The sequence below is a fragment of the Danio aesculapii genome, chromosome 4 (genome assembly GCF_903798145.1).
Source record: "Danio aesculapii chromosome 4, fDanAes4.1, whole genome shotgun sequence".
Taxonomy (NCBI): Eukaryota; Metazoa; Chordata; class Actinopteri; order Cypriniformes; family Danionidae; genus Danio; species Danio aesculapii.
In genome coordinates, this window is record NC_079438.1 from 54,381,770 (window position 1) to 54,407,217 (window position 25,448).

Sequence of the window (25,448 nt, forward strand, 5' to 3'; positions counted from 1 at the left end):
TCAGCTTAGTCCTTTTATTCTTCAGGGGTCGCCACAGCGGAATGAACCGCCTACTTATCCAGCATCCAGAACATGCAAACTCCACACAGACATGCCAACTTATCCAGCGAGGACTCGAACCAGCGACCTTCTTGCTGTGAGGTGACAGTGCTAACCACTGAGCCACCATGCCGCCCTTTACCCATACCATTCATAATAAAATGACAAAAAAATACGCATGAAGTTTCTGATTGTCAAACGTTTCCAACTGTGCTATGAAGAAAGTTATCAAGGTAGACTTAGTCTTTTGCAAACAAAAATCATGTCAGGCAAACAGATAAAGCAGAGCAGATCAATGAGTCACGACCCTGAATATATAACAGTTGAAGGCAGTTTTAACTGTTGTGTCCCTGTGAGTTTGATTTACTGGCATCGGGGAGGGGTTTGTGTGGGATAGGGAAAGGGAGGTGCTGAATTGCATTCTGTTGTAGCAATACTCACCCTCCAGTCTGCGTTCAGCTGCTGACTAAAGCCTGTGCTCAGACGAGGTAAGCTCTGTTTTCAGTATATTTATTCACTCATTTCATTTAGTCTGGCATGAGGAGTTTAAGGCTTATACTGTGTTCTGTGTGTGGCGTTTTGACTTTAAGAGAACAGTGTTTTACTTTATTCCAAATAGGGAGTGGGGGGGTATCTTTATGCATTTAGTTTATTGCATTACATTTATTAACGTGCCAGAGAATATAAGCTATTTTGGATTTCCGCCATGTGAATGAACAGTTGTCATCAGCATCTTTTCTATCACTGTGTGTTTTAAGTGTGGTTAGTGTCATATGGGACTCTGGAGCACAAAATTACCCTTATTATTGCATTGTAAGGGGTCAAAATTATTGTTTTGTTTTCTTTTATACCAAAAATCAATCAAGATCATCTTCAATTAAGATGTTTTGTCAGTTTCATACTGAAGATATATCAAAACAACATGTTTGATTAGGAATATGCATTATCAAGGTGAACCTAAAGGGGATTTTCTCAATGTTTAGATTTTTTGCACCCTCAGATTCCAGATTTTCCATAGTTGTATCTCAGACAATATTGTCCTGTCCTAACAAATCAATAGAAAGCTTATGTATTCTGCTTTTTATAGATGATACATATACATCTCATTTTCAATAATTGACCATAAAGGCTGTTGTGTTGTCCAGTGTCACATATCTGTCATTTCTAATAGGCTGAAAGGTAATTATATCAGCTCATCTAACTGCATTAACTGATTAGAGTGGATGTAAAATATGGCAATTACATTCAATGAAACATTCCTGCTATGTTAAAAGAGTTTTATGTACTATGTTCATTGTTAGAGGTCTCCTGGTAAAAATGCACCATGTATTTTGTGCACATCTGATCCCTTTAAGCTCTTTGACCTTTGGTCTTGGCGATGGGCTTTAGTTTACTCTCTCTTCACAATCTGACTGTCGACTCTGCACATGTTTTCACTGTGACGTGACTTCAGCAGTGGTGCAAACTCTCATTTACCATCACGTTTTGTACTTCAACATGACTGGGTATTAAAATAAATAAGGAGTTATGATTGTTTTGGATTCGTCAGCAGGAGATTTATATTGTTTGCTGCTAGTTAACAGACACATTTACTTAAATTTGATCAGAATAGAGTATCAGTCAACGCATTATTTATACTCTAATAAAAAAACTCCTCTGTAGTATTTTACTGTTAGTGTTTTATTTTAATTTAATAACAGCTTTCACGATTATTACAAACATCTATATTTATTTATTCATTTTCCTTCAGTTTACTGCCTTTATTTATCAAGGGCCCTGCCAGCCACAACCCAGTACTGGGAAACAAATATCTTTATATCTATCTTTAATCTATTCCATTCTAATCAGTTGAGGATTCTATTCTATTAAAAGTGGTAAGAATAGAGTATCACTCAATGTATTTATATATTTTTATTTTTATTCTAATAAAAAAACTGCTTTATAGTAGTTTACTGCTATTGTTTTATTTTAATCTAATAACAGCTTGTATAGCAAGTAGTGATGTTGGTTCCACAATTATTATCATCAAGTGTTCATGAGATGGATTGCCTGAGGGAAGAAACTGTTTCTGTGTCGGGCTGTTCTGGTGCGCAGTGCTCTGTAGCGTCGACCAGAAGGTAACAGTTCAAAGAGGCAGTGTGCTGGGTGTGAGGGGTCCAGAGTGATTTTGGCAGCCCTTCTGCTCGCTTTGGATAAGTACAGTTCTTGGGGAGTAGGAAGGGTTGTACCAGTGATTCGCTCAGCAGTCCGAACTATTCGACATAGTCTTTGGATGTCGTGTTTAGTAGCTGAGCTAAACCAGACAGTTATTGATGTGCAGATGACATACATACATAATATATATATATTTCCCAAATGATGTTTAACAGAGCAAGGAAATTTTCACAGTATGTCTGATAATATTTATTTCTTCTGGAGAAAGTCTTATTTGTTTTATTTCGGCTAGAATAAAAGTAGTTACATTTTTTTAAAAACATTTTAAGGTCAAAGTTATCAGCCCCTTTCAGCTATATATTTTTTTGATAGTCTACAGAACAAACCATCATTATACAATAACTTGCCTAATTACCCTAACCTGCCTAGTTAACCTAATTAACCCAGTTGAGCCTTTAAATGTCACTTTAAGCTGTATAAAAGTGTCTTGAAAAATATCTAGTCAAATATTATTTACTGTCATCATGACAAAGATAAAATAAATCAGTTATTAGAGATGAGTTATTAAAACTATTATGTTTAGAAATGTGTTAAAAAAATCTTATCTCCGTTAAACAGAAATTGGGGATAAATTGAGGACTAATAATTCAGGGGGGATAATAATTCTGACTTCAACAGTGTGTGTGTGTGTGTGTATATATATATATATTCTAATCCTTTCTGTTTAAATCAGTTTATTATTCTAATTCTATAAAAAAGGTAAGAGTTTACAGACATGTTTGTTTAAATTTGATCAGAATAGTGTAAATATCAATAAATGCATTTAGATTTTTTTTATTTTTACTCTAATAAAAAACTGCACTGTAGTATTTTACTGTGTATTTTATTGTTTTATTTAAATTTCGATAACAGCCTTTACGATTCTTACAATTATCTATATTCATTCATTCATTCATTCATTCATTTTCCCTCAGCTTGACCCCTTATTTATCAGGGGTCGCCACAGCGGAATGAACTGCCAACTTATCCAGCATATGTTTTACGCAGCGGATGCCCTTCCAGCTGCAACCCAGTACTGGGAAACAAATATCCATATTTATATCCATATTCTATTCTATTCTAATCTATTCTATTCTATTCTATTCTATTCTATTCTATTCTATTCTATTCTAATCTATTCTATTCTATTCTGTTTTATTTCTATTCTAAAGAAAACATGCTAACATGTCAAGTCATGTAACATGAAAATTCATGCCAGCAATTAGGTAAAAATACAAGTAATAATAAAGTAATCATATCATTGTGTACTCAAACGTGTAATTTGTGCTAAAGCATTAAACATGTTAGCGACATGATGCTAGCAAGGTGCCATACTAGCTCATTCATGCAACCCACATGCTAAAAACATGGCAGCAACATGCAAGTTCAAACTGATTCACGTAGCAGCTATTATATTTGTGAACATGTTCGTTGTTAGACGAGACTCTTTCAGATCCTTGTCAGCAGGAGAGATTTATGAGTTCCTGATCTGAAAATGATGGTCATAAAGGAGTACGTTTACAGACGTACATGTAAGTTGTGTGCTACGTGAACTGGACCATGATCCTGCCGTGCTGTGTGAAATATCTGACATTCTCTGATCATGGGAACAGATGGAGATATATATAGGGTGCATATTCAGCCAGACATGTGCTATACATAGAGCAGAACATGAGGATATTAGGATGTTTGCAATTCTTTGTAATTTGCCATGCACACAGTTATGAAATGTTGCTGCGGTCAAATTTCAGTGTTGGATGAAATCAAGCCCCGTCCCATTACTTATATATAGCATATATTACAATATATTGTTGTTGATGCTGTTGTTTTATATTTGTTAATATAATTCTGTGTACTTTACACATATTTCAAATCAGTTAAGTAAAAAAGGTTTTGAACGTCATTTTATGTTTGACTTCTAAAAGTCTTACAAATTATTATGTTTCTAAAATGCTCAAACCAAGTCTTATGTTGCTCACACTGTAAACAAATATCCATAAATGAGCAGTTTTACATATTTTGTGATTCATGTTTTTTATTTTTCCCTGTTTATTTATGCTTTTGAGTTGTATTATCGGACATTGATCCTAAAAAAGTCGAGCAGATATCAAAGTCCTATAATGCAGGGTTTTTTTGGCAGTTGTCCAAATTGCATTGTAGCCTATGGGTCAAAATGATTGATTTTTCCTTTTTTTTTGCCAATTTTTGTCAATTTACCACCATATAAATATAAAAACTTAATTTTTGATTATAGTACTGTGAATTGATGGGGAATTTTAAAGTAAATTTTCATAATATTTAGATTTTTTGAACCCTCAGATTCCAGATTTTCAAATAGTTATATCAGGCGATTATTGACTTATCCTGACAAGCCAAACATCAATGAAAAGTAGAGACTTTTTATTATTAAACCCTTTGAGGGGAAACTCATTTTCATCGCAATCACATCACAATACAATGAATTATTAAACAACAAATACCACAAAAAAAAAAACAGTACAACACACCATTTGCACCAACTACATCACAACACCATCAGTAACTGAGCACATAGCTGCACGTATACAAATTACAACACTAATAAACCTGACAGTGGTTAGAATAAAGGACTTTCTAAGCTTATTTATTCAGCTTTCACAAGACGTATAAGACTTATTTTTAAAAAAAGTTAACCCTTATGACTGATTTTGTGGTTTAGGGCCAGATTGACTTTACTACACCAGTGACACTATAAACCTATATGACTGAATTAATCTCGTCTCTTATCTTTATAGGAATAACTGAGCCTTACTAAGATTTTAAAGAAGACTCAAGCATCTTCCACCCTGTCTGAGGACAGGCACTCTGCGGGGTCTGACCCTCCCCAGGATTCAGGGTCCATCCATTGGCAGACCACTAGTCTGGGTGAGTCCTGGGCGTCTGTAAGCAACATGGATCCCGATCTCAGAAGTCTGGAAACCAGTGAGATGTTTCTACTACAAGAGGACCACAGTGAAAACCACTCCTCCACCTCTGACATAATCAATTTGGAGGCGGAGCCTCATGAAAGGGTGGAGTCAGATGAGGAAGACCTCCAGTGCAGTGTTTTGAGCATTGATAAGGAGCTGGCGGAGATTGAAGCACATGTTTCTTCTCCATCTGAATCAGATCTCAGGCCTCCACATGCGGTGGAGCTTTTAATGTGTGTGGAGGAGCCAATAGTGCAGGAAATTGAGTCGGAAACAGCTGCTGAGCCAGTCTTTACGCACACGCCTCTTCTGTCGGAGCCTTTAGATTTTACACTGGCTTCAGTTCCCATTCCTGAAATCATCTCACAGGTTTTAGATCATCTCCCACAGTCTGATGAATCATTTATCTCTGAATCTGATGCTCTGAGCGTGTCTCGCGATAACACAGCGTCTCCCGCAGAAGAGGTCACATCCAAGCCAGACTCCATTTCCACCTCAGCTTTTGAACTTCCTGTGCTGCTGGTTGGTGGCGCTGCCCTGGTGGCGGTGGTTGGAGTGCTCATGTACACCTTGAGTAGAAAATAGCACTTCTGTGTGTCTTTTAATGCCTTGTTTCCACTGAGTGTATGGTTCAGTTCGGTACGGGTCACCTTTATTAGACTCGAGTCTCCACTGTCAAATGGTTCCCTTTTGGTAGGCATAGTATAAGACAGAAAGCTGCAGTAAACATCATTCTCGCTAGAAGAAATGTAAAAGTAAAGCAGTACAAGTGGTTCACATAGCATATGTATTAATAGATGTAATGTCTTGGTTGTGTATTTTAAAATGGCGCTTCCTTTGTGTTCAATCTCCTGGCTTGTTGCATGCGCTAGTGATGCTTCTCTGCAGACCAATAGCGTTCAGCTGCGCATCTAGCTCCACCCTTTTTGTAACGTTCTGTTGTTTTGGTACCCTTTGGAAAGGGTACCCAAGAAGGAATAAGGTACGGTTAATTTTTTGGTACCATCTGACCGTGGAAACAGACTTAAAAGCATAACGAACTGTATCGTATACTGTACCGCTCAGTGAAAATGGACCATAAAAGTTTCAATATTGTACCACAACTCAACAAACTGTATAGTTAATTACCAAATTTACAAAAATACAGTGTTATTATTAAATATTGCTTGTCTTATTTTTGTTTATTTGCATACACATACATTACACGATGGTGTTTTATGAAGAGGCTTCTCATCGAAATCTGATACATGGAGATATATGCAAATTACATTGCATACAAGTTCATATTTGGATTTTACCTACAGTATATCTTATATATGCAGCATATGTTAGAAAATTATTTAGAAATGGCCACTTATATATATAATTTTTAACCATTGGAGTTACAAATATGAAGGCTACATATATGTTCAAATATATCAGGGGCGCTCATCCCTGTTTCTGGAGATCTACCTTCCTGCAGAGTTTAGCTTCAACCCTGATTATTATTACTGTCAGTTAATGCTATCTATCTGTTAATCAATAGTCCATTTATAATATATGCTTTGCTTGGTATTTACTTGTGGATACATGTGAATATTGACTTCAGCCATGTCTAATAAAGGATGAGACATTTCCGAAATAAGCCGAAGTGTTTGTTGATGTTGTAAAAATTAGAGAAAGAAATTATAATGTCTTAAAATGTGCATGCATTTTGACTGTTTATCTAACATAATACTATTAACCTCTGCCTTTATCTTTAGTCATTTTGCAAGTACATTTAAAGACAAAAATATGAATGAATGAATAAATGAATGAATGAATGGCCTAAATAAATAAATAATTAAATGTAATTTTAATTTCAGTTTTGTTTTGGAGGTAAAGTGGTGCTAAAAACATTTACCTTCATCCTTTAGTCATTTAGCAAACACTTTCATCCAGAATGACAAAAAATAAATGAATGAATGAATGCCAGTAGTATCTGGATGCAGCCTTTATGATGCAAGCTGAGACTGCATTTCACAGTGATGCAATGTCAGACACAATGCACTCAATGGAGCTAGTGACGTCACTGTGAGGGGTGGGGTTAGCTGAGCGCATTAAAAGCATTAGATATAGCTCAGATTGCACTGCACCAGGTCTGCATCTAGACCCCTCTCAATGAATGAATGTAATTTTAATTTCCGTTTTGTTTTGGAACTAACATAATGACACTAACACCTTCTACTTTTAGCTTTAGTCATTTAGTAAATGGTTTATCTAGAATGGCAAAAATAATGAATGAATGAATGAGTGAATGAATGAATGAGTGAATAAATTAATAAATAGATAAATGAATAAATAAACGAATAAATAAATAAATAAATAAATAAATAAATAAATAAATAAATATAATGTTTATTTCAGATTAGTTTTGGAGCTACCGTATACTGTCAACCTCTACCTTTACCTTTAGTCATTTAGCAAGCGATTTGATCAAAAATACCAAATAAAATATAATAAATATAAAATATAATAATTAAATAAATAAATATAATATAATATTTATTTCAGTTTTGTTTTGGAGCTAGCATAGACTAAAAATACTAACAGCCTCTAGCTTTACCTTAAGTCAACCAGCAAACAATTTTATCAAGAACGACAAAAAAAAATAAAAATAAATAAATAAATGAATAAATAAATAAATAAATAAATATAATGATGTTTATTTCAGTTTTGTTTTGTGGTTACCCTATACTGACAGCCTCTACCTTTACCTTTGGTCATTTAGTAAACGACAAACGACAAAAAAAAATGCTAAATAAAGCATATAATATAAAATATGATAAATAAAAGTAATAATTAATTAATTGCTGAATTAATAAAAAAATCTATAAAAAATGTAATAAAGTAATTTTGAATTCAGTAAGTAATCGTCCCGCCGGCAGATGGCAGTATGATTATCATTATTGACTGAGCGGAACGCAGGAGAGCGAGTGAAGGAATCGTGTACGGAAGTATTTCCTATTTCCCAACATTTTTTTCTCTTTAATAAACCCCTCAAGCCCTCCAAAATGACCAGAACAAAGACCCTGAAGAAAGAGAAAATAAGTGTGGCGAGTGAGGTAAATGTCATATGTAAATAAATGCACGTTTATGGCGTGTTATGAAACGCTTGGCAGATGTGTAGTATAACGTTACACAGCCATTTACCAGTAATATACAAAACAATGCAACTTCTTAAAGTCTTTATGACTTAAAAAGTTCTCTGTCAAATGTCTGTTCTACTATATATTATAATATAATGATAATAACTTCTTAATTTGCCTTTTTTTTTAAAGATTGACCGCGTAGAAGAGCGTAAGTTACAGTGTAAAAACAGCCTGGAGAGGGCAGAGTTCAGAAAGAGGAAGCAGCAGCTCTCAGACGACGACAGGTGATTTATTTACATCATAATAATCGCATTGCAGCATTTCAGACTTCTCCTTTATTTGCTGAATCATTTTAATTTGCTCTCAGGCTGGCTCTGGAAGATGAGATGACCATATTGAATGAACGAGTAGAGAAATACGGTGAGTGATATATGGTTGGTGGTGTAAAATTCATATAACAGTTACTAGCATTTTGTAATTCATTAATTCCTCAATATATCGTTTGAGCATAGATGTATGTATCTGCAATAGTCATATAGCAGGATTTCATTATTTTATAAAGATTAAAAGATAGAGATATTGTTATTTTTAAACTATTTATTCAATGATGACCAGGTTATTTCACATTTGATTGTTCAATTTATGTACTTGAGTACTGTTAGACTCCCCAGAAAATTGTAAAGCGCTGTTTATTTATTTATTGCTTGTAATTTATGCAGATGCACTGCATAGAAAAAGACTTGACCATCCCTGTTGATCTAAATCAGATGCCCAAAGTGGGGCCTGTGGGCCTAAGTTGGCCCACCGTCCCATTTGAAAAGAGAGGGAGAATGATGGAGAGGGTTGAGGCGAATGCCTTTGAAAGAGGTCGCCATTTTGTATTTAACATAACCTTTTGTTGTTTGTTTCATTGCTGAGCTACAAAAAAAAAGAAATTAAATGGTTCAATTAAATGTTGTAAATGAATCAGACTTTCAAAATGTAAATACTGTCACTTGACAGATAGAAGACAGTGCACAAGTCATTTATGAGCATATCATGGTGGAGGCAGGAGCAGCTCGACTAGTGTATTCAGCATTGAACTCCATTGTGTTATAAATGGGATTGTTTATGTTATTACAATAATAAGTTCATTATAAAATGTTAAAAATGATGCCGGGTTAATTAATATGATTTTAAAGCAACATTTTCTTTTTTTTTTTTAATATTATCAAATAAATGAGCAAATTTCCCTTGGCAAATTTATTGTAATACAGTTTGCAATATATTCGGCCCACAGCCCTCAATCAAGTTTGGTTATTGGCCCTTTATAGGAAAAACTTTGGACACCCATGGTCTAAATGAATGAAATCTTAACAAATAGAGCTATTCAAATAAGCTAGTGAAACTGTATTCATATTGCAATATATATCACAGAATAAAAAAAATATTGCGTGCAATATCGTGCAGCCCTACTGTACATATATCTTTTACACTGAAGGACAATAAAACATGATCTCACCCAAATGGATGTTTTGTTTTCACAAAAGTTGAAGCAGACATTTTATTCACATTTAAAGTGGTTCCGACAAATATAATGTAAAATGCCTTTGTGCTGGGACCAATGATTTTGGGGATTTGTTTCTTTAAAATATTTGTGTTTTTAAACACCATAGGTCCATCTAATAATTTTTTTCTGGCCAAAATTCTATTTTCTTTCCTTTATTTGATAGAATTATTGTAAAATAAATTCTGTATTTTGAATTTTATTCCTTACAGAAAAGGATCTGCAGGTGCTGAGAGGAGAAAACCGGAGGAACATGATGCTGTCCGTCGCTCTGCTAGCCATCAGCGCTCTTTTCTACTACACATTTATATATTGAAGAGGTATTTTCTGTCATGTTAAACACAGAGTATGAGCTATGAGGAAACCAATATCCCCTTACGTGTTCGCTCATTATTCTGCAGCAGGAAATATTTGTTCATGCTGAGGTTTATGAATCTCTCAGTGCTATTTTCATCATGAATACATTATGCCATCTTCATCTTGGCATGTGGGATTGTCTAAACACTGCTTTCTGGTTTTGGCCTAGCAGAGAAATATCAGATTTCTGTACATCAGATATTGGGGATTTTATTTATACGTTGGTCAAAGATGCTTTAAATTAAACAATAAAAGTCATTTTATATATATATATATATATATATATATATATATATATATATATATATATATATATATATATATATATATATATATATATATATATATATATACACACACAAATATGAGTATCTGCTTTTAAAAGTGTTCAAATGCTTTTTGTGAAAAAATACAATGGGTAAAGTGAGGTATAAAAATGCAGTCATTCAGTGTAATGTCCAAACTTTAATTAACCTTTATATCATTATTACATTAGGCAAATCATTGTTTAAGATGCAAATGATATTGCATATACTGGCTAAAAATATTGAATTTAAAATGGTTTTAAAAATAAATTAAAAACTGCTTTTATTCTAGCTGAAATAAAACAAATAAGACTTTCTTTAGAAGAAAAAATATTATAGGAAATACTGTGAAAATTTCCTTGCTTATCATTTGGGAAATAATTGAAAAAAAAAAGAAAAAATCACAGGAGAGCGAACATATTTAACTTCAACTGTACAGTGGGTACGGAAAGTATACAGACTGAAGAAGAGCCTTGGTGAGAGGTAAAGAGAAAGCCAAAGATCACTATGGCTGAGCTCCAGAGATGCAGTCAGGAGATTGGAGAAAGTTGTAGACAGTCAGCCATCACTTCAGTCTTCCACCAGTCGGGGCTTTATGGCAGAGTGGACCGACAGAAGTCTCTCCTCAGTGCAAGACGCATGAAAACCCGCATGGAGTGTGCTAAAATGGTGAGAAATAAGATTCTCTGGTCTGATGAGACCAAAATAGAAGATTTTGGACTTAATGCTAAGCGGTATGTGGAGAAAACCAGGCACTGCTCATCACCTGTCCAATTCAGTCCCAACAGTGAAGCATGGTGGTGGCAGCATCATGCTGTGGGGTTTTTCGGCTGCAGGGACAGGACGACTGGTTGCAATCGAGGAAAGGATGAATGCTGCCAAGTACAAGGATATCCTGGACAAAAACCTCTCCAGAGGAGAGCTCAGGACCTGAAAACTGGGTTGAAGGTTTATGGAGTCAATCTAGTGCCATATATACTTGCAAAATAAAAGAAGGTTTTGCAAACAAAAAATAAAGTATTGAGAAAAAAATAATATGAATAATGTTTTCAATAATTTTACAATTATTTTTTTAGGAAATAAAAATTAAGTTTGCAAAAAAATAAATAAAAATTAAATAAAATACTTATATATATATATATATAAGTATATATCCATATATCCAACCTGATATATATATATATATATATATATATATATATATATATATATATATATATATATATATATATATATATATATATATATATATATATATATATATATATATATATATATATATATATATATATATATATATATATTTTTTTTTTTTTTTTTTTTTTTTATTATTTATATTTTATTTTTTTCCCTCAATTTTTTATAGCGATGCCTTTTTAAAACCCGTCTAGTCAATTGCAATGCTCATTTTGATTTGCTTTTTAGTCAATTGTGAGTTTGCGATGCTATTTTCACTTTGCACTTCACGTTTCTGCACGTTTCAGTTTGTGGTGCTGATTTGAGGTGAAGTCAAAGGAACTTGGGCGGTCACGGCAGGCCCAAACCTGTCTCCATTTAAACGACATCCTCGCATGGAGACACACTTTTTTTTTAATTGCAAGTGTTTTTTTTTTGCACTGCTTGATTTTTATTTGCAGTTTTTTTTTTAGTTTTCAAATTTAATTTTTATTTCTCATAACTAAATTTTCCTTTTGCAGTTCTTAATTTTATTAGCAAAATACATTTTTATTTCTCAAAAATCTATTTTCAAATTGTGATTTTTGGAAATTTGCATTTATTCATATTCTTTTTTTGCTCAATGCTTTATTTTTTTTTATTTTGCAAGTATATATGGCCCTAGATTGACTCCATAAAGGTTTACCAAAGCAGCTTAACATAGAAGTTCTAGTTAATTGAAAATGTGTCAGTCCCGTTTTAAAAGGTAAAAACTGCACTGACACATTTTCAATTTACTAGAACTTCTGTGTTAATCTGCAATGACACAATATACATTGTAAAAGTGCTATAGAAATAAACATGAATTGAATTGAATAACAATACAATGCCCCTAAACACACAGCTAAAATAACAAAGGAGTGGCTTCACAACAACTTCGTGACTATTTTTGAATGGCCCAGCCAGAGCCCTGACTTAAACCCAATTGAGCATCTCTGGAGAGACCTAAAAATGGCAATTCACCAACGTTTACCATCCAACCTGAGGATCTATGAGGAGAAATGGCAGAGGATCCCCAAATCTAGGTGTGAATTTGAGGATCTCCAAATCTAGGTGTGTAATACAACCACAAGTCTTTCCCAAAAAAGACATGTTGCTGTATTAGATCAAAAGGGTGCTTCTACCAAATACTCAGCAAAGGGTCTGAATACCCAGGACCATGTATTATTTAATGTTTTGTTTTTAATAAATCTGCAAAAATGTCAATGACTCTGTGTTTTCTGTCAATATGTGGTGCTGTGTGTATATTAATGAGGAAAAAATGAACTTAAATGATTTTTGCAAGTGGCTACAGTATAACAAAGAGTGAAAAATTTAAGGGACTCTGAATACTTCTGTACCCACTGTATATTACACTTAATGACACTTAAATAGGTGTATTTTTTGTCTGTAAATCATGTAAACATTTTAACGTATAGAGAAAAAAAAATTGCATTAATGTTTATTTTCAGCTCGGTGTGAAACCCCTTTACCCAATAACGACTCGGTGGCGTTTTTCTCCAGATCACTGTTTATTGCATTTCAACAGGACTAACATGCACAAAGGTGAAGGGCAGAGGGTGTTAATCCATCCAAAAATAAATTTATCAAACAAAAATGTTCAATTGAAATAAAAAAAAAAACAACAGCCATCAATAAAATGCAACACTGTCCCATTAAAACTGCTGTCTGTCCCTTCGATATGCTGGATACTTGCAGCAAACAGAACTGGTAGTACACTCACTTTGCAATACAACAAAACACCAGTTATATTGAGTCCTGAATGAAGTTTGCTGCTGATAGAATTGGATCTGGCTCAATGGCGTCCCGTTCACACAACAGAGGAATTACATGCTGTGATAATAATAATATACTTACTAGGAGGACTGGATGCGCCTTGCGATCGTGTACACAGACTTTTGTACAAATGGGATTTTACCAACTAGCCATGTAGTATGCAAAGTAAACTTTCGACATAACTAAAATATATTCAAACTTCTTTTTTTTATCTCAAAATAAAGACTAAGGATATTCAAAAAACAATCCGTCATTTAAAATATTCTAAAATGCATATGTAGTTTCATCAGATATCGTCACATGTTGCATGTAACTCACAATCAATAGAGATACGAAAAGGAATCAAATCAGGGCGTTGATTAAAAACAAACGGTGCGTGAGACACTATCGTAATACGCAGATATTGTTCCCACAGAAGATAAAATATTGTTAATACTCGACTGATGATGACACAGACTGGCCCAGTGATATTTACCACAGCAAAAAAAAAAACATTTTCCACAGAAAACGTCACACTTTTGATTTGATTTTTCCCACGGAAAGCGAGTCAGGAGAAATGAATGCACATCTATCAATTAAGAGTCCTGCAGATGCACGCTCAATAATGCATCTGCCGTTACTCTTCATATTATTATCTTTTTTTTTTTTTTTTTAAATATATAGATCTGAAGTAACTGAGAACATTGAAATACAAACACACGTACACACATGTACTTAGTCACGGTCACGGTTTGTGCTACAACAACAGACAGAGAGAGAGAGAGAGAGGGACTGGTGGCCCTAAATATGATGAACGGAAGATTTAGAGAGAGAGTGAGAGAGAGAGAGAGAGAAAACGCACATCTGATCCATCAGGGCTGCACAAGAAGTGTGACATCTGCAATAGAGAAAAGAAAACAAAGAGCTTTTAGCATTTTATCGTGTAGCAATGGTGTATGTGCACAGCTAGTGTTTTTCAGCCAATGCTAAACTTCCGGTGAAAGCTTAATGTGACTATTTTTTATTTCATAAGGTTGCTTTTACGGCATCGATGTTGTAATTTAATTAAATCTGTCATTTAGTTTTAAGCATTCATTTAGTTGTTCAAGCATAAAATCAGATGAAAGACCGTGTATATGCTAGCACCATCAGGATCAGCAGGCTAGTGCAGAAACTCCATTGAAAATACTGGGGTAAAATAAACTCGTATTTTAAAGACATGGCGGGGGAAATGGAGTTTAATGCAGTGCTCCTTGTCCGGTCTGAGACCCGCTTTGTATCGTATATCAATCAGGCAGTGAAGATCACTGATTTTTAAAGAAATCAGACCTTAAACGTGGCTATTTTATAAAGGAAAGACAGTTTACAGGAAGCGCTGAGGCTGGCTGGCTGCATATACTCCATTGATCCTCATAGCTGTATGTATTTACAACAGTCAAAATTTTGAATGATTACCATTTTTCAAATGCTTTTAAAGAAGACATTCCGCAAGAAGCTGCCTTTGATGTTCCAAAATAGAATACAACAGCATCAGTATGAAATATTATTATGATTTGAAGGTCACATGAAATTAAAATAAAACAGTTTTAGATGTTAGCAAAGAGCATAGAATCACCAAGAGGCGACACTAGATGCTGCTAGTGGCACCATTTTGGTATGAAAATTTCAATAGGAAAACGGCACGGATGACTAATGTTAGACGGAATGAATTAAAATATTGAGTTAAATATGAGTTAAAATGAGTACATCCCCTTAAAATGTAACATTTTAAAACAATATCCCAATGAAAATTTCAGACAATTTCCAAAATGATGACAAGACTTAAGTTTAATACGTCTGATATCTAAAATACCTGTTTCACATATAACATAAAAGTAAGCCTAACAAAATAACTTGTTTTGTTTTACTCTAATTAGGGTGAAGCAAAAATGAGTATACACAACAAAAACTACATTATCAGGTAGCTTATATGGCCTCCGTGATTTTTAACGACAGCATTAAAAATCATGAATAAAAATATATAAAAATAAAAAAATAAATACATTTGGAGAAAGTAGCTTTTTAAATAAAAACTTTATTAGTCTTTTTTTTAACAGACAAGACTGGAAAAAATATTATGTGCTATTATAATATAATACTCCAAAAAAAAAGTACAGTTATTAATCTGTTATAAACATCCTATTTTGAAAGTCATGTTAATTTAATTTAACGTGTCAGTATTAATATGTATTATGCTAGTGTGTAAACTATTAAATTAAAGTCATTTAAAGTAATTTCCCCTAAAAGTGACAGTTCCAAGAAAACAACTATGGTTAATTTATTAAACATTAAGTCTGTAAAATAAACCATTAACAGTGCTGATGATCACCAGTCTATGATTTTAAGTGTTGTATTGGCCTCTTTCAGGTTGTATTTCAGCATTGATGCACTTTTTAAATTAATAAATAAAAAACAAAGCAGCTGCTTGCCATCGCGACAGCAATAAGATCCAATGGACGGCTGATCGCTTTCACTCCAGAATGGTGGAATCGCTTGGCGCTGCTGTTGCAATGGAACGTTCTATTTAGTGTCGGCTCTTGGTGATTCTAAGCTCTTTGATGTTAGTATCAGTATTTGTTAATTTTTAAAATATCTATAAGCTAGTATGCTCCAAAACAGTGACACAAAAGCTTGTAGTTTGTCACTTCCGCCTAAATGGATCAGCGATTTTTTTTATTTTTTATTATTATTATTTTTTTTAATTTATTTATTATTTTTTTATATTTATTTATTTATTATTATTTATTTTTTTCCCCCACATTAGCCCATACTGCATTTTCTCCACATTCTCTCTAGTATCTGACATGCCGTGCCCCCTTCAAGACGCTTCTTATTTTCATTTGATGCGCTTGAGCTCAACCACTCTCACTGGCAGAGCTGTGGTAAAGCAAAACGCTATTGGCTGTTCATTTAAAGGGGAGGAGCTACACTATGTCCCACCTTCTCTTAAATTTTTCAGTTGAAATTACGTCAAACATCGAATAAATATGCATATTTCAAAGCATGTCACGAAACCTTTAATATTAAAAACAAGATGCATCCGATGCAGATTATCATTTTGTGTTGTCACATGTGCAGTATCTGTAGTTAAACTCACAGCAAGCTGCTCATCTACATGAAGTCTTTGATATTGAGGTCAGCGAGTGGGTCTTTAGGAGGTGGGGGCTTCCTGGGACTCTGGGCCATTCCTGGAGACATCTGTGGAGGAAACGCAAATAATTCAAGTATCCATTAATTAGGGCAGGCGATATGACAAAAATATGATATAACGAAATAAGTCATTTCATAACCTGATATATCAGGTTATAGTACCATTTCTGTAAATTCAATCATTAGTTTATATATTACGATCACATTTAAAGAACTATCTTTATTTTGCATTTTAATGTACAGTTGAAATCATAATGATTAAATTTATAAATTAATAATTATTAGCAATAATTATTAAATATTTTTCGATTTTTTCCAAACGAGCAAGGAAATTTTCACAGTATTTCCTATAATATTTTTTTTCTGGAGAAAGTCTTATTTGTTTTATTTCAGCTAGAATAAAAGTAATTTTTAAAAAAACTATTTTAACATTTTTTCGATTGTCTAGAGAACAAACCATCGTTATACAATGACTTGCCTAATTAATCTATTTAACCTAGTTAAGCCTTTAAATGACACTTTATTCAGTTATTAGAAATGAGTTATTAAAACTATTATGTTTAAAATGTGTTGAAAAAAAATCTTCTTTCCATTAAACAGAAATTGGGGGAAAAACAGGAGGGCTAATGATTTAGGAGGGCTAATAATTTCGACTTCAACTGTATATAACTGCAATCATGCAGACAATTTTGAATTATATATATAAATTTTTACAGATTGATATTTTTTTGCTCCCACAACTCTGTGGCTAGTTGTTTTGAAAAATATCAATAGATTTTTGAATATAATGTTAACATAAACTTCCTCTGTCAATTTATGTTTTGAGATTTTACTGCAGATGTCACATCTGTAACGCTGGAATTGCTCATATATATATATATATATATATATTTTTTTTTTTTTCATTTAGTACTGTTTCGTTTTACATTTACGAAAATGAAACATGTTTTAATGTCTTTGTTACTAGACTAAATCTAACGCTAACAAACAAAATACTTTTCATTTGCATCAAAAATACAATTGTATTTACATAATATAGCTAACTTTCCTTTGGTTTATGATCAAATTATATTATGGTAATTATAAAAAAATTATTATGGTGAACTACAGCAAAGACAATAGAATGCACACGACATGTCACTGGAATCTTTTTGAATAGGGAACAGTGTAACTGTCAATATGGTGAATAAAGCCCCGCCTACTAGTACAGGAGCCAATCGTTAATTGCTATATAGTGAAAAAAGCCCGCCTTCTAGGACAGGAGCCAATCATCGATTGCTATAGACTGACGATACTCTGGGCAAGGGGCTTGGACCAGATGTGAGTTTCTGCTGATTTTGTGTAATTTGGACGTTTAGAAACGAAACTAAAGAGACAGTAGATGTTTAATTATGTTAGTGATTTGTAAAATGAAGTTCAATGGTAAGCTTGGCAAGCAATTTTGGAGAATTTGATGTTTCCCCACTCAAACAGAATGCCCAAGCATACTGCCCGAGAGGTGTTTCAAAGATGGACGCCGAGTGAAATGACTTGCCTTAAAGGGACTTTCACTACAGTTTGTAATCATGAAATCAATATATTGTTAAAAGAAAATATACTTATTACAAATGATATAGTTTTTTAACCATTTTACTTTCTATAATAAATGAAGTACCGGTTGTCCAGGGGCTCCTGCTGGAAACTGTGGCCTCACTGGTTGTTGAGCAGCCATCATCGGTGAGCCAGGCATCATGGGAGCAGCTCCTCCTGCAGGCTGTGGGTCACAGAGAGACACAGTAAGAGACTCAAATATACACGTCTACACGCACATAAACACACACTCTTACCATGCCAAACGGTGACGGGGATCCCATGACAGGACAGACCCCGAGAGTGGGAGTCTAAGTGGGTGGGAGGGATGAGGGAGGGGAAGGTTAGCACCAAACGACACAGGACAACACTTAAACAAACTGACTCTTATGGGTGCGTCTCAATTCGCTCTCTTGTTCACTAGTTAGTGCGCTGATCAGGGCGTCAGACATTTTAAGTGCTGTCTCCTAGGAAAATTCTTCCAGTGCACTGATATGTTTGCTCCCTGAAAAGTCTCACAATGCACTGTGAGAATCAGGGCACATCTATGCTCACTATGCTCCCTTAATGGACGTTTAACACTTTAAAATAATGGTTCGTTAGTTAATGTATTTACTAACATGAACAAACTATTAATAATCCATTTATTACAGTATTTATTAATCTTCACTAACGTTAGTTAATGTTATTTATGTTAACATTAGTTAATGTCAACTCACAGTGCATTAACTAATGTTAACAAGCACAACTTTGGATTTTAATAACGCACTATGATTAATAAATGATTTACAAGATTATTGACGCTTGCTTAATGTTAGTAAATACAAGAACTAATGGACCATTATTCTAAAGTATTACCAGTTTCAATCTCATTACTGCCCTTGTGTACATGACCTACTGATCCAAGACTTCAGAAGCTAGGGAGCTGATTGAGACACACCCTATGACGCACACACAAACACAGAAGGGAATCTGCACACACTGGGATGGGGGTTAACAGTCGGAGTTTAGTGCAATCGTGCATTAAGAAGAGAGAGAGAAACAGGTTTGAAGTTTTAAAGCAATGCTACCTACATTTACATGCGCTCAAGTATCTGTATGTTAATGCATCCATGGCGTAATTGACTGAAAAACCTTTGTGTAAGCTCTTCAGTCAACGTAATTAAGCTCAATTAAAATGTAAATCAGATTGAAAAAGGGTGATGTACACCTGAAGTAATCTGATCATTTGAAAAAAAATCTAAGCATGTAAACCCTTGAATATGATTATCATGCACATGCGCAGCGCCGTGATGTGTGTGTTTATGTGCTTTTCATATACGCTATACAAAGGGAGGTCATATTAGTGTGTGTTTATTACATGTGTTGATTAGCCCTTTTTTTTAACTGGAGAAAGAAATATGTCTTATTGTCTGAAATAAAAGCAGTTTTTAATTAAAAAGGAAAAGATTTTTAAGGTCAATATTATCCACCACCTTACGATTTTTTCGAATTGGCTACAGAGTGAAACACTTTTTTCCAATTGCCTGATTAAACTAGTTAAGCCTTTAAAGAGCACTTTAAGATGCATACTAGTAATAACTATCAAAATGCTATGTACTGTAATCATGAAAAAGACAAAAAAAAGGTAGTTACTAGAAATTATTTATTAAACTTTAATAGGAGGACTAAAATTTTTGCCTTTAACTGTATGTCAGAACTGCAAATATACAATTAGCTATCATTTGATGCTGCTGAATGTATAGTACAGGGTGAGCCATTTATATGGATACACCTTAATAAAATGGGAATGGTTGGTGATATTAACGTCCTGTTTGTGGCACATTAGTATATGTGAGGAGTGATGGGTGGTGACCTTGGTGGCCATTTTGAATTCGCCATCTTGGATCCAACTTTTGTTTTTTTTCAATAGGAAGAGGGTCATGTGACACATCAAACTTATTGGGAATTTCACAAGAAAAACAATGGTGTGCTTGCTTTTAACGTAACTTTATTATTTCATGAGTTATTTATTTATTATAGTTATTTATTTATATATTTTCTGACCACTTATAAAAATATAAAATGTGTTCAATGTGCTGCCCATTGTGTTGGTTTGTCAATGCAACCCTCTTCTCCCACTCTTCACACAGTGATAGCAACACCGCAGGAGAAATGCCGGCACAGGCTTCCAGTATCTGTAGTTTCAGGTGCTGCACTTCTAGTATCTTCACACCATAGACAATTGCCTTTAGATGACCCCAAAGATAAAAGTCTAAGGGGGTCAGATCGGGAGACCTTGGGGGGCCATTCAACTGGCCCACGACGACCAATCCACTTTTCAGGAAACTGTCCATCTAGGAATGCTCGGACCTGACACCCATAATGTGGTGGTGCACCATCTTGCTGGAAAAACCCAGGGAACGTGCCAGCTTCAGTGCATAAAGAGAGAAACACATCATCATAGCAATTTCAAATGTCCAGTGGCCTTGAGGTTTCCATTGATGAAGAATGGCCCCACTATCTTTGTTGTCTATGGTGTGCAGCAGCTGGAACTTTTTATACTGGAAGCCTGTGCTGGCATTTCTCCTGTGGTGTTGCTATCAGTGTACGATGAGTGGGAGAAGAGGGTTGCATTGACAATCCAACACAATCGGCAGCACATTTTACATTAAAACCAAGCACACCATTGCTTTTCTTGTGAAATTCCCAATAAGTTTGATGTGTCACATGACCCTCTTCCTATTGAAAAAACAAACGTTGGATCTAAGATGGCTGCCTTCAAAATGGCCACCATGGTCACCACCCATCTTGAAAAGTTTGCCCCCTCACATATACTAATGTGTATCCATTTAAATGACCCACCCTGAACATTTGCATATGCACATATTCATTAGCAGCTTGACTGGTGTCGGCATGTTTGCTTGTTAACAGTATTCTGCGGAAAAAAAATCCCCCCTCCCCAAATAAAGAGTACAGAAAATCTCTTCTGTGAGAATATCAGCTCCTTTAGTCTCATATTTATAGAAAGCTCCGCCTCTTTAGTCCTGTTCACTGAGCTGATTGGAGCACTGAGTGAGTCAGAGAGAAGATGGAAGCTTGTGATCGGCTCCACGTCATGCTGCTCAAAGCCATGCGCCTCCACCCTCATGCTCCACATCTACAGAACAACACAACATTTACCATTGTAACGCCCCAGCTAGGGGTGGGTACCTGCGCTTGCCAGTTCGCCCCTCCTGCTGCTTCACCCCTAAGAGATGGAGACAGGAACAGAGGAGGGACAGATATACACACATATTTATTTTAAGAGGGCAAGAAAATATGGTGCAATACATAGTAGGAAGTTGCGTGTCTTACGGTTTCTGGTTCCCCATTGCCAAATCTGAAAGTACACAGAGGGATATTTTATTCTACAGTCTTACAATGTAAAATTTGTCTTACATTTTTCTGTAACACTTTACAATAAGGTTGTATTAGTTAATGTTAGTTAATGTATTTACAATCCCAAATCAGAAAATGTTGGGACAGTATGGAAAAAAGAAAGTAGTGATATCCAAATTTATCTTGACTTCTATTTCATTGCAGATAATACAACAGCACATTATGTAATGTGTTTCTTGTGTTGTTTTTTCCAAATAAACACATATACCAGTTTTGGTTTTTACAACACATTCAAAAAGTTGGAACAGTAAAGCATTTGCCACTTTGACTAATTTCACAAGTCTTTTCACGACACTTAAAAGATCTTTAGGGACTGAAGACACCAGGTGATTCAGGTGTAATTTTGTCCCATTCTTCTTGCAAACAAATCTAAACTTGGGCAACAGTACAGGGTCTTCTTTGTCGCATTTTACACTTCAAAATGCGCCATACATTCTCTATTGGAGACAGGTCGGGAGCGCAGGCAGGCCAGTCAAGTACCTGTATCCTCTTCCTCTGCAGCCAGGACTTTGTAATGTGTGCAGAATGTGATGTTTCATTGTCTTGTTGAAATATGCATGGGCGTCTCTGGATAAGAGCTTTAATGGTGCATCACAGAAGTGCAAGTTACCTTTGCAGAGGGCCTGACACAACTCCATACCATGGCAGACCCTGGTTTTTGCGACTTGTTGCTTGCAACATTCTGGATGATCATTTTCTTCTTTGGACCAGAGCACACGGGGTCCATTTCTGCAACACATCTGACCATAATACACGTTTACACTGTGTGATGGTCCATTTCAGATGTCTCTGAGCCCAAAGAAGTCGACGGCACTTCTGGACACTGTTAACATAGGGCTTCATTTTGGCACAGTGGAGTTTTAGGTGGCATTTGTGGATGTAACTACGTATTGTGGTATTTGACAAAGATTCCCCAAAGTAGTCCTGAGCCCATGTGGTGATATCGCTTATAGATGAAAGATGATTCTTGATGCAGTGCCGCCTGAGTGTTTGGAGATCAAAGTAGTTCAGCTTAGGTTTGCTCGCTTGTCCTTTACACACTGAAATTCCTTCAGATTCCTTGAATATGTTATTGATGTTATGCACAGTTGATGATGAAATATCCATGTCTTCCTATCTTTCATTGAGAAACATTGTTTTTAAATATTTTAATAATATTCTCATGTATTTGTTGGCAAACTGCCGGCCTGTCTTTGCTCCTAAAGGACTAGACCTTTCTTGCATGCTGCTTTTGTACCAAATCATAATTATAATAACCTGTTGACATCATTATTTAACCAATTTACCTGATGACTAGCCCTAAACTGCTCCTATCCTGAGTTTTTATGAAATGTGTTGCAGGTCTGAATGACAGAAAATGATGTGTATTTACAAATGAAATGAAGTTGACCAGACAAATCATGAAATATTTTGTGTTCATATTGTCTGCAATGAAATACAAATCAAAGTAAATTTGGATATCACAACTTTCTTTTTTTATTTGCGATTTCCATACTGTCCTAACTTTTTCTGATTTGGGGTTGTAAATACATTAACTAACATTAACTAATGGATCATTATTCTAAACTGTTACCAAATAACCTTTACTTTTAAGATGGCATGATTTAGAAGTACACAATGGTAAAAGTGAATGTAAACGTACTCCCGGCCATGTTAGCCATAGCTGAGTCCAGGTCTCCTCCCATGGGTTTGACGGGTGAAGTGGCCATGGGTGAAGCTCCTGCGGCCTGAGGAGCCATAGCTGGCATGAGCACATCGCCCAATCCATCGAACGCTTTTTTATGAGGAGCAAAGAGGAACATAGTGAGCTTCAGTCTGAGTAATAATAAAAAACTGAGATAAACTGAATGCTAACAGCGTATATCTGTATGGCAACTAGTACTAGAAATATCTAAAGATGATAGCAGGAAGAAACAGGGCTGAGCGCTATTATCTAACAGTAGAGTAATAAAACACACACTCAAACCCACACATTAAATATTCATTAGTTATCAACATCACTGAAAAATCTTAAGTGTTGGATCTGCACTTAAAAAATTGGTTCATTGGATGTATTATTTTTTTTAAGGTAAGTGGTTGCAAGGATTTTATATGGGCTGAATTTAAACAAACACATTAAGTTTAACATTACTACATTTAATTAGTTTAAATTCAGCCCATTTAAATTGTCTGTAACCACTTACCTTAATAAAATAATGAATCCAATGAATAATTTTTTCAGTGTGTTAATGGTGTGGACGTGGCTGTATCCTGCTGGTGGAATAAGTCATCTTTTACTGTGTACTGAGTAATTATTCAGTCCATTCTCTTGTGCTGCTTTAAAACATTTATTTTGCAAAAAAAGTGTTGATAAATGCGTTTTCTGTTCAATTCAGTGCACTAAGCACATCAAAAATAGGCATTGCCTATTTTAACCCTATTTATTAAAACAATAAGGACTTTAGATTTTAATGCTGATGTTATTAGGCGTTAAAAAATGTATTGATATCACCTAAAATTAATAAATGCTTTTATAGCTGTCATTACAATGACTTAAATTAGTTAAATTAACTGTTGTTAAATGCAATCTTAATGTACATAGTTAACAAACAAAAGGCCTATAGATAACCAAAGAGCTTTTTAATGTTGTATATGTCAGATTAACTTAATAAATGACCTATTAATTCTTCAAGCATTTGGTGAAAAGACACTCAAAAATAAAAATAATAACCATTCGAGGTATTTTAAAGAAGTACCAACAATATTAATATATTGCACATGTTCACTATCACAATATATTGACAATTGTCTTACACTGCTCAACATATATGAATGCACCCCTCAAAAAACTCTCATTTAAGTTAATAAATTTTGTGCATATACAGGGTGAGCCGTTTATATGGATACACCTTAATAAACTGGGAATGGTTGGTGATATTAACGTCCTGTTTGTGGCACATTAGGATATGTGAGGGGGCAAACTTTTCAAGATGGGTGATGACAATGGTGGCCATTTTGAATTCGCCATCTTGGATCCAACTTTAATTTTTTCAATAGGAAGAGGGTCATGTGACACATCAAACTTATTGGGAATTTCACAAGAAAAGCAATGGTGTGCTTGGTTTTAACGTAACTTTATTCTTTTATGAGCCCCCTCACATTTACTAATGTGCCACAAACAGGACGTTAATATCACCAACAATTCCCATTTTATTAAGGTGTATCCATATAATTGTTATTTTAATAATCATATAATGTTATTTTAATAAACATATCCATTTAATAAATCTGTTTTGTTCAAATGCACCAAAATATGGCCTATATTCACTGAGAAATGGATAAAAATATTCATTTTCAAAATGGGGTGTAGTACTCATTTATGTTGAGCACTGTGTCTACTTTCATTCATTCATTCATTCATTCGTCCACTCATTCATTCGTCCACTCATATTCTATCAGCTGAATTCACTATTCTGCAAATGCAGCAATGCACTCTGGGATTGCATCTAATGTAGGAGCATCAGAACTCACCAGCAGCACAGGAGGAAGCAAGCAATGACCCAAGAGCCAGATGAAGGGAAGGAGAGGAGGAAAATGAAGAAAAACAAACGATAAAGAGAGGGAATTTGAACCATCGGAGGAAGAAATGGACGTGAACATGGTTAGGAAGAAGAGAGCGTCGTCAAGCAAAAGTGAATGAGCGGATGAGAGAAAAGAGAGAGCAGAAGTAAGCAGCAAGGCATTGGGAAGAAGACTTTCTCAGTCTGTGATGCAGAGATGAAGATAAACCACAGGTGTGTGAGAGAGAAACAGATGGAAACAA

General features: G+C 34.7%; 3 protein-coding genes across 3 annotated transcripts in view; 2 read left to right on the forward strand and 1 right to left on the reverse strand.

Moving 5' to 3' along the window:
* Positions 1-449: 449 nt before the first annotated feature.
* Positions 450-6,804, forward strand: si:ch211-214j24.14 (uncharacterized protein LOC559160 homolog). The gene is made up of 2 exons (XM_056456124.1): positions 450-527; positions 5,007-6,804. The coding sequence occupies exon 2, from the start codon at positions 5,163-5,165 to the stop codon at positions 5,763-5,765; it is 603 nt and encodes a 200-aa protein (XP_056312099.1). The 5' UTR covers positions 450-527; positions 5,007-5,162; the 3' UTR covers positions 5,766-6,804.
* A 1,320-nt stretch (positions 6,805-8,124) lies between these two features.
* On the forward strand, positions 8,125-10,437 carry ccdc167 (coiled-coil domain containing 167). Its single transcript, XM_056456126.1, has 4 exons — positions 8,125-8,263; positions 8,480-8,574; positions 8,658-8,710; positions 10,049-10,437. Exons 1-4 carry the CDS (start codon positions 8,213-8,215, stop codon positions 10,150-10,152), a joined length of 303 nt encoding a protein of 100 aa, XP_056312101.1. The 5' UTR covers positions 8,125-8,212; the 3' UTR covers positions 10,153-10,437.
* Positions 10,438-14,117: 3,680 nt separating this feature from the next.
* snap91b (synaptosome associated protein 91b) overlaps positions 14,118-25,448 on the reverse strand; it is a 39,057-nt gene continuing 27,726 nt past the window's right edge. Inside the window, exons 18-24 of the mRNA XM_056456128.1 lie at positions 23,289-23,420; positions 21,563-21,587; positions 21,389-21,455; positions 18,484-18,537; positions 18,312-18,410; positions 16,605-16,705; positions 14,118-14,366 (exon numbers count right to left, since the gene is read on the reverse strand). Of these exons, the coding sequence (XP_056312103.1) occupies positions 16,619-16,705; positions 18,312-18,410; positions 18,484-18,537; positions 21,389-21,455; positions 21,563-21,587; positions 23,289-23,420 (464 nt within the window). The 3' untranslated portion in view covers positions 14,118-14,366; positions 16,605-16,618. The remainder of the gene's footprint in view (positions 14,367-16,604; positions 16,706-18,311; positions 18,411-18,483; positions 18,538-21,388; positions 21,456-21,562; positions 21,588-23,288; positions 23,421-25,448) is intronic.